Source organism: Cryptococcus neoformans (genome assembly GCF_000091045.1).
Source record: "Cryptococcus neoformans var. neoformans JEC21 chromosome 5 sequence".
In the NCBI taxonomy this organism is placed as follows: Eukaryota; Fungi; Basidiomycota; class Tremellomycetes; order Tremellales; family Cryptococcaceae; genus Cryptococcus; species Cryptococcus deneoformans.
The window spans coordinates 198,938-216,894 of record NC_006687.1 but is presented as its reverse complement, the minus strand read 5'-3'; the positions used below and the strand labels follow the sequence as shown (position 1 = coordinate 216,894).

General features: G+C 48.3%; 8 protein-coding genes across 9 annotated transcripts; 4 read left to right on the top strand and 4 right to left on the bottom strand.

Moving 5' to 3' along the window:
* Nucleotides 1–1,167: 1,167 nt before the first annotated feature.
* Nucleotides 1,168–3,932, bottom strand: CNE00810 (expressed protein). Its single transcript, XM_024657157.1, has 8 exons — nucleotides 3,819–3,932; nucleotides 3,694–3,764; nucleotides 3,526–3,648; nucleotides 3,239–3,479; nucleotides 2,789–3,183; nucleotides 1,718–2,734; nucleotides 1,537–1,668; nucleotides 1,168–1,464 (listed from the first exon to the last, which is right to left on the bottom strand). The coding sequence occupies exons 1-7, from the start codon at nucleotides 3,853–3,855 to the stop codon at nucleotides 1,645–1,647; spliced, it is 1,908 nt and encodes a 635-aa protein (XP_024512973.1). The 5' UTR covers nucleotides 3,856–3,932; the 3' UTR covers nucleotides 1,168–1,464; nucleotides 1,537–1,644.
* Nucleotides 3,933–4,837: 905 nt separating this feature from the next.
* CNE00800 (vacuole protein, putative) lies at nucleotides 4,838–6,609 on the bottom strand. The gene is made up of 9 exons (XM_570806.1): nucleotides 6,374–6,609; nucleotides 6,010–6,326; nucleotides 5,870–5,944; nucleotides 5,776–5,813; nucleotides 5,639–5,720; nucleotides 5,524–5,584; nucleotides 5,356–5,471; nucleotides 5,228–5,301; nucleotides 4,838–5,173 (listed from the first exon to the last, which is right to left on the bottom strand). Exons 1-9 carry the CDS (start codon nucleotides 6,516–6,518, stop codon nucleotides 4,870–4,872), a joined length of 1,212 nt encoding a protein of 403 aa, XP_570806.1. The 5' UTR covers nucleotides 6,519–6,609; the 3' UTR covers nucleotides 4,838–4,869.
* A 170-nt stretch (nucleotides 6,610–6,779) lies between these two features.
* On the top strand, nucleotides 6,780–7,792 carry CNE00790 (conserved hypothetical protein). The gene is made up of 4 exons (XM_570804.2): nucleotides 6,780–7,013; nucleotides 7,086–7,216; nucleotides 7,278–7,532; nucleotides 7,584–7,792. The coding sequence occupies exons 1-4, from the start codon at nucleotides 6,848–6,850 to the stop codon at nucleotides 7,626–7,628; spliced, it is 597 nt and encodes a 198-aa protein (XP_570804.1). The 5' UTR covers nucleotides 6,780–6,847; the 3' UTR covers nucleotides 7,629–7,792.
* A 134-nt stretch (nucleotides 7,793–7,926) lies between these two features.
* On the top strand, nucleotides 7,927–9,721 carry CNE00780 (expressed protein). The gene is made up of 4 exons (XM_571128.2): nucleotides 7,927–8,532; nucleotides 8,588–8,764; nucleotides 8,813–9,436; nucleotides 9,490–9,721. The coding sequence occupies exons 1-4, from the start codon at nucleotides 8,030–8,032 to the stop codon at nucleotides 9,509–9,511; spliced, it is 1,326 nt and encodes a 441-aa protein (XP_571128.1). The 5' UTR covers nucleotides 7,927–8,029; the 3' UTR covers nucleotides 9,512–9,721.
* Nucleotides 9,722–9,933: 212 nt separating this feature from the next.
* CNE00770 (plasma membrane protein, putative) lies at nucleotides 9,934–13,615 on the top strand. Of its 2 annotated transcripts, XM_024657156.1 has the most exons (17): nucleotides 9,934–10,018; nucleotides 10,099–10,232; nucleotides 10,289–10,928; nucleotides 10,979–10,992; nucleotides 11,043–11,350; nucleotides 11,409–11,579; nucleotides 11,630–11,688; nucleotides 11,742–11,764; nucleotides 11,826–11,891; nucleotides 11,945–11,976; nucleotides 12,023–12,096; nucleotides 12,146–12,176; nucleotides 12,230–12,496; nucleotides 12,550–12,984; nucleotides 13,065–13,067; nucleotides 13,119–13,189; nucleotides 13,260–13,615. In XM_024657156.1, coding segments are annotated over exons 2-17 (2,337 nt in total). In that variant the 5' UTR covers nucleotides 9,934–10,018; nucleotides 10,099–10,230; the 3' UTR covers nucleotides 13,401–13,615. The 2 variants fall into 2 exon arrangements, with proteins under 2 accessions (XP_024512847.1, XP_024514362.1); XM_024658511.1 differs by lacking the exon at nucleotides 9,934–10,018 and having other exon boundaries at nucleotides 10,032–10,232.
* Nucleotides 13,568–14,863, bottom strand: CNE00760 (conserved hypothetical protein). Its single transcript, XM_571163.2, has 4 exons — nucleotides 14,573–14,863; nucleotides 14,325–14,442; nucleotides 13,931–14,196; nucleotides 13,568–13,808 (listed from the first exon to the last, which is right to left on the bottom strand). The coding sequence occupies exons 1-4, from the start codon at nucleotides 14,647–14,649 to the stop codon at nucleotides 13,679–13,681; spliced, it is 591 nt and encodes a 196-aa protein (XP_571163.1). The 5' UTR covers nucleotides 14,650–14,863; the 3' UTR covers nucleotides 13,568–13,678.
* A 111-nt stretch (nucleotides 14,864–14,974) lies between these two features.
* On the bottom strand, nucleotides 14,975–16,324 carry CNE00750 (ATP synthase gamma chain, mitochondrial precursor, putative). The gene is made up of 6 exons (XM_570799.1): nucleotides 16,215–16,324; nucleotides 16,079–16,115; nucleotides 15,925–16,009; nucleotides 15,297–15,838; nucleotides 15,141–15,230; nucleotides 14,975–15,077 (listed from the first exon to the last, which is right to left on the bottom strand). Exons 1-6 carry the CDS (start codon nucleotides 16,307–16,309, stop codon nucleotides 15,060–15,062), a joined length of 867 nt encoding a protein of 288 aa, XP_570799.1. The 5' UTR covers nucleotides 16,310–16,324; the 3' UTR covers nucleotides 14,975–15,059.
* Nucleotides 16,325–16,486: 162 nt separating this feature from the next.
* On the top strand, nucleotides 16,487–17,916 carry CNE00740 (translation initiation factor, putative). Its single transcript, XM_024657155.1, has 5 exons — nucleotides 16,487–16,622; nucleotides 16,681–16,958; nucleotides 17,038–17,569; nucleotides 17,632–17,727; nucleotides 17,776–17,916. Coding segments are annotated over exons 1-5 (975 nt in total). The 5' UTR covers nucleotides 16,487–16,621; the 3' UTR covers nucleotides 17,844–17,916.
* The last annotated feature ends 41 nt before the right edge of the window (nucleotides 17,917–17,957 follow it).

Genomic DNA, 17,957 nt, shown 5'->3' with positions numbered 1-17,957 from the left:
GCGCACCACGGGCAATTCTAGGCTCGACACTAGGCTCGACACAAGCCCCTCGACGGACATTGGCTCGTCTCCGACGCGGCACGAAGTTCCGAGGAGGGGCTTGTTGTCGCAAAATGCAACTTTGGCGGGGACCGTCGGGGGGTTTGTGTCGAGCCTACAAAAATTCGGGAATCAGAGGTGAGGTTTTGGGAGCGGGGAGGCTTGCAGGACAAATAGCTCCGTTCCTCCGGCCTCCAAGATAGCCAGACAGGGAATCCGCTTTAGAGAGGGTACGGACGAATGAACTCGGCCGTCGTAATCGACAAGAGAGGACCCTAGATTTATGCCTGAGTCATCAATCACATCACCACATGTTTTACGTTGTAGCGTCAAGGGTGGATTAGTCCCAACCACGAGGACTCCCCTGGCTATCGGGATTATACCCTCCCGTAGGGATGGTGGTTATGTGGCGGAAAGGGTGTTGTAGGTGTAGTATACAGCAGTAGGTAGGTGTAATAGGCTGGCATACACTAGTAGGTACCGGGGTATAGGTGTAGCTGTATGTAGGGTGAACAGCTATGTGAGGTCTGCCTAGTAGTACTGGGTGTAGCCTTATGGCTCGGTATGGATGGTGCTCTATGAGCTAGCTATATGCTCCGCTCCTTCCGTGGTTGAGAGTCCTATTACAACCCTAAGAGACTGTTCGGCAACGATTCTCGAGTGTCTGAAGGTCTTCAGACTCGGGGAACTTTTCAGGCACGGCCGTGGATGGCCGGATGTCTGAAGAGATTTGGTCTGGTGGTCTTCGGACACGTTCGGCGCCATTTTTGAGAAACGTATTCAGCAAGATCCTTCCAACATCAGACACGCGTCAGACGCCCGTCAGACGCATCAGACAGGACTCTTGTCTGGCATATCACCACGTCTGATGTCTGCTGCATCTTTCGCGTTGTAATGCGCTGCCAGCGGCCGCCCGCCGGTCGATTCAACACTCTTCGGACACTCCCTGTCGGACAGATGTATCCGACGTTCGCACTTCAGACGCAAAATTACAATATTGCCGAACAGTCTCTCAGAAGCCCATAATAAATAGCCAGTTGGTTGTTGACTTTAGAGACGGGCAAAATAATTAAATGCTTGCAGCTCTGGAACTTCACAGGCATACAGAAGAACCACAACGAATAGCCCGTATGGCAGTCCAACCAATAATACAGATTCCCAATTTGCTTGTTCCCATCATGCAAGTACTTCGTATCGTATCGTATCATTGACTTGTTGTACATTCGTACAATAGTTTGATAGACAATAGGATCGTCCGTTAAAAACTTGATTATCCTTTATTTAATTATAGTTATGGTGGAACAGCCCATCTTTAAAACTAACGGGCCAGACGCGTGCTATTAAATAACTAATCCGATTACCGCTCGAGGCCCTTCGCGTCGAGTGTTTTGTGTGCAAAGAAGTCCAAGAAACGTCCCTTGGTCTCTTGCAGCATGCAACAGTATCATTTACTCGTTTGAAACTGTCAAAGAAGGAAAAAATGAGATGGATACATACGATGAAACGCATTAATCGTTCAACAAGTACGAGGGCATGATAGGCTAATATACAACATGAATGCTGACGAGGTTTTGGCAACATATAACGAGGCGTCGAAAGTACTTTTCAGTCATCGAAGAGAGGACGGTACTAGACTTTCGTCAGTGTGACATATACTTCTTCATTGTAGATTACTTACTTTCGACTTTTCAGGTATCTGGGTCAGTTCCAGCCCGTCTGTATCTTCCTCATCCCACTCTTCCATTGATAGATCTTCATCCTTCTGCGCTTCTTCTACCTCCATATGCTCGGCTTTTGCTTCGACATGTCCTTCATCAAGTTGCGCCCGAACTCGACTATCCAACAGACCCATATCAATGGTCGTATCCCATGTAAAATCGCTCTCCTCGGCGCCTGTAGTGTTGGCTGACCTGTGTGTGGAGACATCTTGACGTCTCACAGTTTCGTCTTTTGTTTTTTGATGTGCTGAAGCTGAATTCCCCCAAGGTTTGACTCGATCACCCAATTGAGAAGCCCTCACCTCTTCCTCTTCCTCTTCCTCAAAATCTAGCTCCTCTCCGAGCTCGTCCATGTTCACATCTCCTAGTCCTGCGTATTCCAAAACTTCCCGTTGAGTCATTCTCACCCCACTTTGGGTTGCTTGCCTTTGACTTTGTGGTGGAAGGGTTTCTGGAGAACCAGCATCCTGGCTTTGGGGGAGGAACAGCGGTTCGTGATCGGTGTTGCGTCTGGAGGATGGCGATGCCGAAGCAGCGCCTTCTGCATGTGGGTGAATATGGTCAGACGCGCGTTGGGAGAGCTGCTTTTGAGCATGACCATTTTCTGGCAAGTAGACAGTGACCAACCTTTCTTCGTCTGTTGGTTGAGCCGTTAAAGTGAGCCGCGATGGTCCCTTTCTTTGACTCTGCTCTTCCCTTTTTCTCCTAGACGAGGGGGGAAAGGCATTACCCCCTTCCGGCTGCTGTGCTGTCGCTGTTCGACTTTTTGATATTTGTGCATTTCTCGTGTGGGCAGAAGACTCCTGACCTGGCAACATGATATCTGCAAAAGCATAACATTCGCGGGTGGCGATAGCGCAGAAGAGTTCGATATATTCGAGCTCATTTTCCAGGTTTGTGATAGTAAGAGGCTGGCCTGCTTCGGAGAATGCCATATTTAAATTGATGGACAGTTGTTCTGCGAGCACTAACGTCGCCTAGTAAATCAGTCAGCCATTTCGAAATGACCAACATTAAGCTTGATCACGCACTTTAAACTCCTTCATAGGTAAGGTCAAATCTACTCTTGGCCCAAGATTTCCCCCTTGCTGAGTGGCTTCATCGTCCAGGTATCGCGTTTCAATTAGCCCATAATCTTCAAATTCTTCAGTGTCGATTGTGATCTCCGTGCTGAGACCCGCATTTCCGTTTCCCGGTCCTTCCCATGATTTTATTTTCACATGGTCCTTAGCAAACATCCAACCTAATTGGCTCAGTCCCCCCGAAGCATTTGAGCCGGAAGTAGGCATTGATATGGAAAAATGGTCGAGCCAGTCGCGCAAAGTGCGGGAGGATATGGTGAAGCCTGAAGGAGTCGTTTCCGGATCAACATCTGCTCGGTTGAACTCGCTTGTGCCGAGGTGTAAAGAGTGCTTGCGAATTACACCTGCCATTTTCCTGTTAGATCCCCCGTACGAGCGGTAGGCAGGCTAGTCACTTACCGTGGTCGCAGACCAGTCTCATGATCAACTTTGCCTCAATACCACCCACTGCCTCGTCATCATCTGGATATGCAGGTCCATCATCCACAAAAACCTTCTGTTCTTCTCCATTAGCTTCACGACCGCCTCTACGGCGCCTTCTGAGCCGCGATTTGAGCTCATCAGAAGGATCGATAATACGGAGATCTATACGTTGAACGGTGGACATTTGGGCGCTTTTACCAAGGACCGCTATCACGGACTGAAGTGTATCAGTGCATTATCATATATAAACTGGTTGAAGTTACCTTGACTAATATACGACATATTATTTGTCCAGACACCCTCTTCTCCCATTTGTAGAAAAAGTCCTTATTCAGTTTGAAAAGACAGAAGGCGGATTTCGACGAGTCTACCGCAGACATTTCCCACTAGGAGACAAATTAGTTGGGTCATTATTGTGCAGAAATACTCACGAGCCCTTCACCGATGCAGATGTGCAAATCATCTCCGAACTTTGATGCACACTGCAGCAGACGAACAAATGCTGGGAAGGAAGATTAATCAGCTCTCGCATGCGCTCTCGATCATCCCAGCTTACTTTTGATATGCGATGCTCCTTTAATCGAGGCGTCCATACTGCTTCCTCCGATGACGGCGGTGAGACTGGTCTGCCGAATTTATGGTAATATCAAGGAAGTTGTCGCAGCTGACCGGATGGTTGACATCCTCCGTCAACCGTTTCTCGCCTCGGTGATTGTCGACGCGCTCTATTTTTCCCACGGCTGTCAACTGAGGACGGAATCCAGAATACATGGCAGCTAACAAAGATCCAATTCGCGGCGATCAATATCGGTTGGGGGATCGTGCACCATCTTGGTGTTATTGTGCCGGGCACTTGCTTTGGCTGGGCATGAAAACAGGAAGTCCGCACGGATGTTTTCCCCTTTAGAATCGTGCACACAACGAATAGATGCCGCCATTATTAATATAAGACAGCCAATTATCTCCATCATCACTTCCCTTTTCACCAATCCGTTCTCCATCCGCCTTGTCCGCCTTCACTGACTGACAACTTATCTACCTACCTAGCTATGTAAGCCTCATGCATGCTTGCACCACACCGCTCCATCGATGTACCCAGCATAAATTGTCGCGATTTACGTCTCGTTTGGAGCCCTTAAAACTTCGTGAGAGATAAAGTGGGATGCCGTCAAGGTTGATTGTTACGTAGGAGACGATATTGACGATTTGTTGGCTGCGGACTGTGGATGCGGGTTTTACTTGTACAAGAGGTGGTCAAAGAGAGTAGTGGCAAGTCTTCGTTCTTTGCGAAATTTACACATTGTTAACGTCTGCAACGAGAAGAAGACTACAAGTACCGCACGCTATCGCTGTGCTCCTGTTCAAAGCTATGTCCTGTATGCATCATGAAGGTCACCTTTGTAAAGATAAAAGGAATGGCCGAAGGATTGGTGATATATGATGTTGTTGTCTCGAGGCGGTACTGTACTGGAATGCGCATAAATGATATGGTGATGTTTACGGATATTAGCCAAGCATACTGTAACTCTTTATTGAACCTTTCAAAATGGTTTGTGCGCATATATGATTTCCATCTGAATAGGATCATAAAGGTTTGACATCAATGATTAGTCCATATACCCACCTCCTCCTTCCTCATCGTCTGTTAGACTCCCATCATCACCCATAACATACCCTCCTAATCCATCCTCCGCATGACTGCCGACATCGCCACCTACATCCAGTCCTAAGCCCAATCCCAAGCCACGCCCAGACGAAGTGTTGGTACGTGCGATGAGCCCTTCGCCAAGTTCGGGGGCGTGGAGTTCTTTCATGGATGCTAATGGATGGGTAGGTAAGGGACGTCTATAGAAGGACCAGCCGTTTGTGGCTGGGGAAATAAGGAAGGGAAAGAGAAGAGTGGTGGCAGAGCTGGTAAAGGATTCTGTTAACGGGGCAAATAAAGTAGTACGTTTAAAAACTCACTAGCCCCCTGGACCGAGGTTGAAAAACAATTGAAGATTACGCCGTCTTCCGAGATCATAGGGGTTTAAGTAAATCTACAACTCATTTAGCAGTTGATGCAAAATTAATGGACATCGTAAGGTACGTACGAGACCCTCAGACTTTGCTTTTGATGCGAGGTAGGCGTTATCGTGAGACTCGATCGATGTCTCCCCATTTGATACCATATATAAATGCCACAATGTCAAAACTGGTACAGCAATACCTGACACATAAAGACGTTAACGTTTAACGATATGACGAAAGGCTAGGCTCACCTATGGCGACAGCAAGAACCCAAATGATGGTCCATCCCAGCTTGGGTGTCCATGAGTTCCACTATTTCAAGGGACAGGGTAAGCAAATGCTCGTTTCATTGGCGCATATACGTACTTCGGAATGGTATTTGAAGGTGTCGAGGAACCGATGATACCCGAGGATTGCCGCCACCCAACATCCTATTGATAACCACGCCCTAAAAAAGAGGTCACTATTAGCGAAATGGTCATTGACGGCTTTAGATAACACACATGAACAGAACAAAATGCCGCTGGTTATGTAGGCCAACCTGTTTTGACACTTATTAGATGCTTTATTCACAAGCTTTTTCCTTTCCCAACTTACGCAATTGTTTATCCAGGGGCAGTGATGGTCCATCATTAGAATACATCTTTTACATACCGAGCAATGGTGTGTTCTCTAGATGTACGAATGAAGTTAATGAGCCATTCGACCTGAGGGTTTTTCCTTATGGAGAAGCTCACCTCTGGTTTAGGTCCGTCACACTTTCTACATCGTCTCACCCTCCTTCCAGTCTCTGCCGCCCCCTCTGGCTGTCCGCTGCTGGTTAAGGGCCTAACCATCTTCTTGAACCCCCACCTTTCCGGCGCCCATATACTTTTGGTATCAGGGACAATCCAGCTCATATTTTCATCAGGTCCCGATGCACGAGGTGCTGGAAATCCAGGGGGAACGTGGGTAACGAGGTAGTATTGGAGGTAGAGATTGAGAGGGACAAGGATGAGGAGAGGTGAAAGGAGAAGAAGGGAAAGAAAAGAGAGGTCTCGAGCAACAACATCGACTAGTAATATTTAGCTTGATCTCATCCAGACTTTGAGGGAGACTTACAGAACAAAACACCCCCAGAGCCTATCAAAAGCCAGCATAAGAAGACAAAAACAGGACCAGCGGCGCCCGTTAACCAATCGGCAAAGTATTCAACATGTTTGAAGCACCGGATGACCACGCCAGAGCAATTGCGTATGAGCGACATTGCAATCCAGCAAGTAGCGCCTGTCGTCCAGAGCACCTTGTTTTGGCTTTTGGTCGGCGCAAGTGAGTTTGATGCAGAGGTGATTTCGCAAAAAGGACCAGAAAAGAGCTGCTGTTCTCCTGGCAAACATCTTCGCTTTGCACGCAGGCACGCAGCACGCGTCTTGCCGACGGGAACCGGCTCACGGGCGGAGGTAATTTGAACTCCACTTCGCCAGCTCTTTCGGCGAGCAGCAGACAACAGTGCAAAAGAGCCCAGCATCTCAGGATTGCCATGTCTATATTTATTGTCCACATCTCTCGCTCAGCACCCTACCAACAGCACTGAAAATGGCTTCAGCGGTTAGCGGTCCTTCCACAAAGCAGGTTCACCCCTTCTACTGTGCAGTTTGCAGTTTGCCCACCGAATACTGCGAGTTCGGACCATCAGTTTCAAAGTGCAAGGCATGGCTTGAAGAGCAGGACAAGGATGAGTATGAGAGGGTATGGGGTGAAGGTGAGGCGGCATCCAATTTTATCACATAATATTATGTGATACTAGAGCAAGGAACGCTGATCGAATCTGCAGGCGCTTTGGCGAGTCGAATTGGTACCCTTTCTTTGGACAAGCAGGAGAAGCTCGAAGCGGATGCGGCCAAGTTGGAGAAGAAAGCTGCTAAGAAGGCTGAAGCCGAAGCCAAAAAGAAGGAACAGACCAAGGTATGAGACATCCTTTTTGGATTCCTGCGTAAATGCTTCGTATATTCATTCCTTTAAATAGATCATCATTAAGCGCTCTGAACGCACGAAGCGCAAGCACCAAACACATATCCAAAACCTCGAATTGTTCGGCGTTGACCTCAAAAAGGCTGCCAAACAATTCGCAGGGAAATTTGCTACCGGTAGTAGCGTAAGCAAGACACCTCAAGGAGAGGAGGAAATTGTTATTCAAGGTGATGTGGGAGATGAGATTGTGGAGATGATTAGACAACAGGTGGGAGCGTTGAAGGGTGTACCGGCGGATCAGATCACGAGGGTGTGTACAGTCTTTCATGCAAGTCTAAACATGGCTGATGTATCATTCTAGGTGGAAGTCAAGAAGAAGAAGGAGGCGGAAGAGCCCGCGGCTTAGATGGTGTATATTACTGGCTATTACTCGCTATTCAACTTTCATTTGCATTTCGATCTCAAGCATTCTTGTACCTACACAAGAATTGGCTACTTCTGGGATCCAGGCTGTAAAGGGACTGCGGGGGCCATTGTTTTAAAATGGACGATTACACCTTCCAAAACTGCACCGAAATTAAGGATGGGAGGCCCGTGCGCAATTTGCTCTCTCACTAGAATCAGCCAAGCCTGTCGTCTGGCCCTTACATTCCCTATAAAGCGTATCTCCCACCTGCTCCCATTTCTTTCCCCCCCTCATGCCTGTATTATTTTAATACCTACCCATATTACTGACCAATTTCGTTCCTTATCCCAATCTATCCCTCAAAGCATCGAACCCTCTAATCCTCCATTACCTAACCATCAATGTTCATCTCCCGCCCTCAACTCCGTCTTCTTGCCTTGTTCTTTCTCCTCGCCACCGATCCTCCCTTGACTAGCGCTCAGATCAATACTTCTACCATCGCCGACGCCATCGCAATCACTCAAGGTCGTTACCCCAGCTCCTCCCCAACCCAAGCCCATTCCGCCAATGGTGGAGTGATAAAGTTTGAGGATCCAATCAGTACCTCCTTGTCGAGCACGCCGACCACGCAGAAGAGTGGGATGTATGAAGCCAGTAGCTTGCCGGTGCACAAGGTAGATACTAACCCTAGTACCCTTCCCGGTCAGAAAGTCGGTGTTAGTGGCGTTGCTAGCTCGAATCAATACCCAGGGCACAAAGCTAGTGTAAGCGCAACAATCTCGCCTGCATTTCCTCAGGTCGACCCAAGTCTAACAAGGTTTTCTGGACATAAGATTCCTGTCAGATCTCAACCTCAAGATGGTTCTACGAGGCTTTTTGATATTGTCGCCGTTTCTGCACTCAAGTAAGTCATTCTGTACTAGCTGAATAGAGTGTGGGGGTTAAAAGCATATTTTTAGGGAGACCAATTCGGCTGACTCAGCTGATTGCTATGAGTGGGTTTGGGTGGATGAGTCTGGGAATGAGATTAGTAAGCGGACAGACTCCAAGTTGGAGGCTATGGAACTCCTGGTAAAAGATCATGAAAATTATGAGAAGGAAAAGAACCCTTCATCTCAGGAAGGAAGCGCGGAATTGTGGGTTAATGGCGTGTAGAACATAAGACAGTGATTGATGGATCATAGTGGCCGAAAAGGGCGCCGAGCTGCCCAAGTGGTCAAGAGGGCACCTCAAGACACAAATCCCTCTGCCACGTCAACTTCCCATGCATCTTCTTCGGTCTCTGGCACCAGCCACGATCCCTCAACCAGCAATCATCTTCCCACCAACTCAACGGCTGACTTTTCGTCTGCGATCAGCACTACTACGAAACCAGTCTCTTCTGTCCCAGGTTCCCTGCTTACCACGTATCCTGTCACTTCTCTCGCCGCTTCTGCCACCGAAGGCTTACACGACTCCCGACGTGCCCCGAACGATTTTCATCCTTTCAACCACGCTGGCCTTATTGCTAGTATCGTTCTAATTGTCATTGGTCTCTCCACCATCAGCTATGTCGCAATCTATCTATACCGGAACAGGCAAAAGAAGAATAAGGAAGCCCAGGCAAAAATCAATCAGCATGAACCTTCTTTTTCTATGTACAACGCTCCGAGCAGGTATAACTCGATCAAGGATGACGATATGTATGGACATGAAGTCGCCCATCTGGGGTACCAGGCGTCTTCTGACGACACTATGGCCCCTAGGCTGAACCGGCTTTATAGCATCCAGGCGGCATTCGCCAAGAACAAGAAGATTAGTCAACTTGCGTGAGTAGTATGCAACGCCACAGATCATAAAGCTAACATACCGATTGTGCCAGACAACACGAGAATCGAGTATAGGAGACGACGAGACATCAAATTTTTCAGTTCCGGAGCGTATAACCACTACATACTTCGATTTTGTCAAAGTGCCTACTCAAGAAAATCAGCCGTTTTGATGTCCCTTACTCCATATTCTTGATGGATGATGCACAAGAACGAAACGGACTAAAACCAATGTACCTTGTAATATATCCATGAACAACTATACTAGTGAACAGCGTCACTTTTCTGTTTCCATTCATATCATGCATCAATACGTATATCGCAACTTAACAGGCATGTCTGCATTGACTGGCGAACACCGATCGAGCGGCTGGGATTTGAGATGGTCCAAAATTGAGCCGCTGCGATGCCGATGACGTCGTTGGTTGTAAAGTCTTGGCATGGGATCTTAATAAGCGCTATTACTTTACGAGAGTGTCTTGTTGATGTAAACATCAGCCGAGGATTGGCCGTTCCTGGTACTCGTATGAATTTTCTCGACCTCTGCTCAAACTTGACCCTCGTCTACAACTATATCCAGCCGTGAGTGGCCCTCTTTCCCCGGTCGCCGTGTTGTATTCGCTCATCAAGTCCGTCTGGGGATTCCTTTGTTCTCTCGGCAGGAACAGGGCACCAGGCCACAGCTTCGACGACTTGTCAGATCAGTCGCCGAGAATCAAGCGAAAGCAGTGTTCTTCCCAACTTTTCGCCCCTTTTCCGTCTCTCATCTGCATTGATATCGTCCAGCAGGAAACATGTGAGATAAGCGGGCTTTTGTTCTTATTTTCACAACTTGGCTAATCTTTGTGGAAGGGACTACACCTCTCTCCGAACCAAACACCGTGCAGAGCACCTCGCACGAGACGCTGCCGCAGCATCTCATGCCTCATACTACGCGCACCCAGCCCTTCACATCCACACATACCTCGACAAGTCAAAGCCTGCTGTAGTGACACAGGAAGGTAAGGTTGTCGGTGCGCTCAACGATCCAGCTCAACCTCTGGCCCAATCTCCGGCGCCCGAAACGCTCGGCGAAGCACCGCCCACAGGTGCCCCTACCAAACCAGGAGAGCATGTTCACAATATTCCGCAAGTGAATGCCAACACCGACGAAGCGAGAAAGGTTGGAACTGAAGGTACCAAGGAGGAAGAAGGCGGTAAGGAAGATGCCGGTGCTCCTAGTGGGCTTGATAAAGGTGCTTTGGAGGTTGGCGGCGAAGCAGGAGGGACAAAGACCTCCCCTGGCCCTACTGCTGAAGAGGTTGCTAGACATGCCCATATGATTGGTGATAAGGCTAATATGGCTGCGCTTGGTGTTCCAAATGGTAGGCCGGGTATGGAGAGGCACTGGAGTGTGAGCGGGAAAATGCAGCCGCATTTGCAGTTGATGTGTGGACCTTTATTGGCGTACTACACTGTCAAGGATAATGTCTGGCAAGGTGCTGCCATGGTGGTGAGTGTGCTTCCTCACAAGTTTCGATAACAGTGCTGACATTTCCGTAGGTCGTCCGCGATGAGTAAGTCATTACAATGCAAATGAACTTTAATGAGCTGATGCAATTGACAGAGGTTCTGTGCTTGATCCTCCGCCATACCTCAAGCTTTCATTCCACCCTTACACCCCTCCTTCTGCTGAACAGCCCACCCTCTATGAACCAGAGATACAGCTGCTTCCTCCGACTACCATTGGCTCACAGAACATCTTCACCTACAACTCTCCAGAAGGTAATATGAGCTTCCACAGATTCATCATGGAAATCCCCCTGCAAAAGATACAAACGGCTGTCCGATATAGGTTGAATGGGGGTGCCGGAATGGATTTCATCGTTCCTGCCTTGGGTCAAAACATGCGTTGGGCAGCCCACAGCTGTAATGGTGAGCTCTTGCCACTTCAAGCCGTTCTGTCACCGAACTCACATTTCTCTAATGTCAGGTTTCTCATCCGGTGTCAATCCTGACGACTTTAAGGGTCCTTACCCCTCAGGTTACGACCCTGTCTGGGAAGACTTGCTCCTAAAACACCAAGAAAAGGCTTTCCATTGTATGGTTGGGGGAGGGGATCAGATTTACTGTGATGCTGTAACAAGAGAGCCCGAGTTACAGAGTGAGTAAGGTTGCAGAATCCCGCACGGATGATGGCTTATAACAACTTAGGCTGGATTAATGCGCCCACTAGGAAGAGCAAGCTTGGCCACCCTTTGACCGATGAGATGGTGAGCGCTATGGCTGCCGGTCGTTCGACCCTGTTTGCTAACATGTTTAATAGAGAATAGCAATTGATAGATTTTAGTGAGCTATCTTGGGGTTATACTTCATACTTTCGCCTCCAGTTTGTTAACGTAATCTTTAGCTTCAACCACTATTGCAAGATTTTCAGGAGCAATGCCTTTGGTCGTGCCAATTCTACTATTCCTATGTGCGTCTGTTTTATGTAATGAACATTGGTTACGGGGTGACGATAGAATCCAGGGTGAACATGCTTGATGATCATGATCTGATCGGTAGGATTGTTTGCGCCAACTGGAGAAGTATCTGACAATGCCACAGATGGTTTCGGAACATACGACGACGAAACGCAGAGTGCCGCAGTGATGTCGTTTGTGGGGAGCCGAGGCTACTTTGTAAGTGAATTGTTCTAGTTGGAAATTGTATGTGCTGATAAGCTTGTAGTGGTTTCTCCTGTTTCAACTTTTCATTTGTGGTAAGTCGAACTTTTGTCAACTGTACTGCAATCTATGCTCATTTGTAACGCAGATGCGTTTGATGGTGTAAACCCAGTCCCCGGAACTCATGCCGTCAAATCTCTCATTATCGGGGACAAGAATGGTCCCTGGATTCCTTTCCCTTCTCACTCCCTCCTCATCTACCTCGGCCCCAAGGTCACCCTTCTGGCTCTTGATTGCCGTGCTGAACGCAAGTTAACTGAGATCTGTCGACCAGAGTCGTATGCCAAGGTTTTCAACGAGGTAAAGAAGGTGCAAGGGATTGAGCAGCTGGTCATCCTTCTGGGTGTGCCCATTGGTGCGCCTCTTCGATTTCGTCATGTGTAAAGGTGGTTGCTGATAGTACCTTAGCCTACCCACGAATGTCTTTCCTGGAACACTTCCTCGAACTGAAATGGAACCCCATCAACATCCTTGCTCGACACAACGCCCTCGGTCTCGGCAGTATGGTCAACAAGTTCAATCAAGCATCCGAACTTCTCGACGACTTGAACGACCACTGGTGCGCAAACACTCACAAAAAGGAACGAAATTGGCTAGTACTCGAATGTCAAGAACTTGCCAAACAACTGCACGCGCGTATCACCTTTTTGAGTGGTGACGTTCACCTTGCGGCTGTTGGATGCTTATTCACAAAGAAGAAGAAGGGTGCCAAAGAGTTAAAACCGGAGCAAGATTGGAGATACATGTTGAACGTGATTACGAGTGCGATTGTCAATACGCCTCCTCCTGCAGGCGCTGCGAAGTTGGTGGCCATGCTGGGCGGGCATAGGCATAGGACTTTGCGTGAGTTTTCTTGTAAAGCTTCTCCAGAGTTTCTTGCTGACTAAGGTCTTGCCAATTTGCTCGTGGATTAATCGTAACAGATCGTAAGTCATCTGACTCTGTCAACAATATGCGTAAACTAATTACCTACGTAGACAAGGACACAGATGAACACATGATGCCACTTTTTGGAAAAGATACCGATGGCTCAAAACTCAGCCGCAAAGTACGCCACAATCTTTTGTTTTTTAATCTCTTTCCCAGCCAATATGCTGACATTTTTGCACCTGTAACAGTTTGTTCAGCCTCGAAGAAATTATGCGATAGTAGAATATACCTCTCAGTCCGAGCTCCTCTTTGACATACGCGTTGAAAAGAGTCAGGGTGCCGGCGAAACTGTCAGTTATCCCGTTACTGCGCCTGCGCCCAAGTGGTAAGGAGTGGAATGAGAGAATAACTTTTTGAGGGCTTCCGATGGTGGGATTTTGGCATTGTGATACTGTATCGGAAGTGAGAGAGGAGAGACGATATGTTTATATCTCGGAAAGAATTTAATTGAATGCCCATGGCTTGCCACTGATCGATATTTAGAAGTAGTTGATGACCGTACCGTACATGGCCTATAGCTCATCATGCATCATGTATATGGAACGCTGTATAATCTTTGTTACTGATACACAAAGATGACGGGATGAAAGGCAGGAATATGGCGACCTCAGACGGCTCCGCAGGCAGAGATGATAATCTTGTCCTTGGGAGGTTTGCCTTCCTTGTTCCCCTTTGATTCCACCTCTTTCACGACATCCATGCCTTCTACCACTTCCCCGAACACTACGTGTTTCCCGCTTCAGTTCCGATCAAGTCAGCAGACGCTCTCAGGAATTACAGATACCGGGGGGGGGGGCGCAGTAAAGATATTACAAAAGAGGAAGAAGAAGAAAGAGGGAAACGACGAAGCCCGACTCACTCTAACCACTCACACTTCTCGACCGTCGTGATAAAAAACTGGCTCCCATTCGAATGGGCACCACAATTCGCCATACTCACCAACCCGACTTTATCATGCTTTTTCTCAAAATTCTCATCCGGGAATTTCTCGCCATAGATACTCACCCCGCCCGTACCGTCCTGTCGTTCGAAATCGCCAGACTGGATCATAAAGCTGGGGATGATACGGTGGAAGGGGGTGGAGCGGTAGGTGAATGAGGGTGGGAGTGGGGTTTGGTCTGGTTTCTGTATTTATAGTCGTTGTATGTTGATGTTGGTTGTGAATAAGGCAAGTTTTTCCATATTAGTCAGTAGTAATGAATGACGCTGCTGACGCTCCCCGGTTGAAAGGGGAAGAAGATGAAGACACGCACGTTGCCAGTACACAGAGACCTAAAATTGGCACACGTCTTGGGTACCACATCGTCATACAATTTGATCACCACTTTGCCCACTTCTTTCCCATTGATAGATATTTTGAGATAGACATTACTGTTTTTTATTTATTTTAATGTTGTTCACATCCCGTGAGTCAATAAGTTAGTTTAAGTTGGTTGGATATAGGAGATCAGTTGTTGTGCAGGGAGATCGGAGAAGGATGGTATGAGATGGGGTAGCTTACGGAAGAGGTTTCTCGTCTTTCTTGATCGGATTGTCGTCCTTCTTGCCTTGTCCGTCGTCCTTCTTACCTTCGGGCATGATGTTTTGGTCGTTTACGTTTTAGCTGCTGCGATTGTCGCAATTCTAGACGCTTGGAAACGCAAGAATTGCCTTATATATACCATATCCTTCAATTATATTGAATAAAAGGCGCCGGTTGAAAAAAAAACCCTTTGATCTTGATTCGGCCCTTTTACACCCTTTGTTATCTTATCCAGAGTACGCTACCATTTTACTATCCTTTCATGTTACGGCTTTTAGATGTCGCACTCATCGAGTAAGATAAGAGAGGATGAGCATGAGGAGAGTGAGTAGACAATTACGAGCAAAAAGACGAGGTCTCAAAAAACCAAAAAAACGAGTCAATCCTTCTTATGCTTGCATCCCGCTAAAAGCGATCATTTTATACTCTACTCCTACCTCTCATCACACTATCACTATACACTTGCTTAAAGAGCAGAGGCACCCTGTTAAAAGAGAATGTTTAGCGGCAAATCTTTTAATGATGAGATGAAAAAACGATGACGCACAGTGATAATGTCGATAAGTTCGTTGGTAATAACGGCTTGACGACCACGGTTGTACTGGAGCTGGAGGGAGCCCATCATGTCAAGAGCGTTCTGTTGTGTACACAAGGTCAGCAAGTCGGCAACGTACAGCAGGTCTATATATAAAAAAAGACGCACGTTGGAAGCGTTCTCCATGGCAGTCCTCCTAGCGCTAATCTCAGCAGCGTGACCTTCGACAAGAGCAGTGTAAATGGCGTTGGCGAGAGCAAACTCGGCAAGGTCCTTTGAGACATCCTCCTCCATCTCGTACTGCTGGAAACCAGCGGCCTCCTGGAGAGCCTTGGCGGAGATGACGGTGGTGGTACCGGCCTCGTAAGAGATGGCGGAGAGGTACTTGTTGGAGACGATCTTGATGACATCCCATTCGCCGCCGTTCTTGACAATCTCGTCGGCGATGGCGGAAGCCTCGCCGAAAGTGGGGACATCCTTGCCGACAGCGGAGAAGGAGACCTTGAACGCCTGGGACATGGCACGGGAGAGCTGAGCCTTGGGCTTGTCACCGACGACGGCGAGGGCACCGGGCTGCTCGGCCATCTCCTTTTTGATGTATCGAGAGATGGAAGAGTGGATACCACCGCAGAGACCACCGTCAGAAGAGATACCGACGTAGAGGATCTTGGGCTCGGTTTCGGACTGGGCCTCGGTGTGCTTGAACAATTCTGTTTTTTTTTAAAGGGAAAGGGATGTGGTGTCAGGTCGTTTGCTTTTTTTCTCTTTTCTTTTCTTTGAAACCATTTTCACTTACCGTTGTTGGCAGCACCATACTTCTTGGCCTCTCGCATAGCCTTCTCCGCACGAGTGAGCTTGGTGGAAGCGACGACCTTCATAGACTAAGAGAGTTGGGATAAAAGTAAGTTTGGCGACCTGGCAACTGGGGTGCGTTGTGTTGTCTCTCTCACCTTGGTGATCTTTTCAATGTTCCTGACAGACTTCAACCTGTTGCGACATCAGTACCGGTTCCAAGCATACCGTGACTCCGTCCTGTTGATACTCCGTTTCCCTCTCGGTTCGCGCCGGCCGAAAGCGTCTACGCACCTCTGCTCAATCTCCTTGAGGGTGGCCATACCGGCCTGCTGCTGGTTGGCGGTCCTTGCGAGGGCGATGGCTGGCCTGGCTGCGCGGGAGAGCATTGTGATGAGTGGTGAATGGATGGATTAGAGAAGAGTAAAGCGTGGAGGAGCGATAGCGGGGGGAGGCCAGAAAAGGGTCGCAGAGCTACGCGGACAACGAATATGCCACCGGAGCTTTCCCCGACAAACACCGACTCTTATTTCCGCGCCCACTTACCCACCCGGACTCGAGCTTCTTTGTCTCCACTGTATTTTGTGGAATCTCTATTCGAGAAACCCGTGGATTGCATCTCGCAAAAGAAAGAAAAAGTGGGTATCGCTATACTCACAGTTACACATCCTCCCGGCACAGCTACTCCTACTCCCGCGAAAAGTATGCTCAAGCACTCAGACACTCTTCTTTTGGCTCGTTGCTGACATATCTTCGTTAGTGGACCCCAATGTCGACCTGTTCGCTGGAATGAAGAAGAAGAAGAAGAAGGTTACCGTTGCCGACGCTGAAGAGACTCCCGAGCCATCCCCCGCCCCCGCCCCTGCGCCTGTTGATGACACTCCCGCTCCGGTCGCTGAGGCCGTGGCTGAGGTTGAGGTTGAAGCTCCTGTCGCCACCCCCGAGCCTAGCACAGAGAAGCCTGCAGAGGACAGTGGCGATCTGTTCACCGACTTGAAAAAGAAGAAGAAGAAGAAGAAGGATATCCCTCTTGACCTTGTGCGTTTTTTTCTTTTTTCGTGGCGTCGGGACCCCAAGTCATGTCCATTACTGACATTCTGTGCGATGGGAAACGCAGGAATCTGCCGAGCCCTCTGCCACTGTTGACGGTCTTGACGTGCCCATGAAGAAGAAAAAGTCCAAGAAGACTACGGATTTTTCGAAAGAACTGCAAGACCTCGACGCTGAGCAGCATCACGAAAATGCGGATATTGAGGGTGACCTCGGAGACGACGTGTTCCAGAAATCTGGCGAGGGAGAGACGAGCGAGTCGGGCAAGGAAGCTTGGGTTGTCGAGAACCGAGACCCTACGTACCCCGAACTGCTTAAGCGGTTCTTCAACCTCTTACACGCCCACAATCCGGAACTTGCTGGTGAGAAGAGACGATACACCATCGTTCCTCCTCAAGTCGCTCGAGAAGGTACAAAGAAGACTCTTTTCGCCAACATTACCGATATCTGCAGGAGGATGCGAAGACAGCCGGAGCACGTTATTCAGTTCTTGTACTCTGAATTGGGTACGACCGGAAGTGTGGACGGTGCGCAGAGATTGGTGATGAAGGGAAGATATACACAAAAACAGATTGAGAACGTGTTGAGAAAGTATATCGGTGAGTGGTTTGTCTTGGCGAAAAAGAGGTATCCCAAGCGTGTATGCTGACATGGAACGCAGTGGAGTATGTCACATGCAAGATTTGCAAGTCTCCCGACACTATTCTCGACAAGGAGAACCGACTGTACTTTATGACCTGCGAGTCGTGTGGATCTCGTATGTGTTTTTTTGCGACCATAAATTGTGTGCTCATGTTCTTTCTAGGACGATCCGTGTCTGCAATCAAGACTGGTTTCCAGGCGCAAATTGGAAAGAGGATCAAGGCGGCGTAGGCTAGAGAAGGGTTTAGATGTGTTATATGTATATTATGCATTCAGACGTGGTCTGCTGTGCTTTGAATGTGCTTTGTGTGTGCTTTGGATGTGCTTTCAATGTTGCGCTCTGTG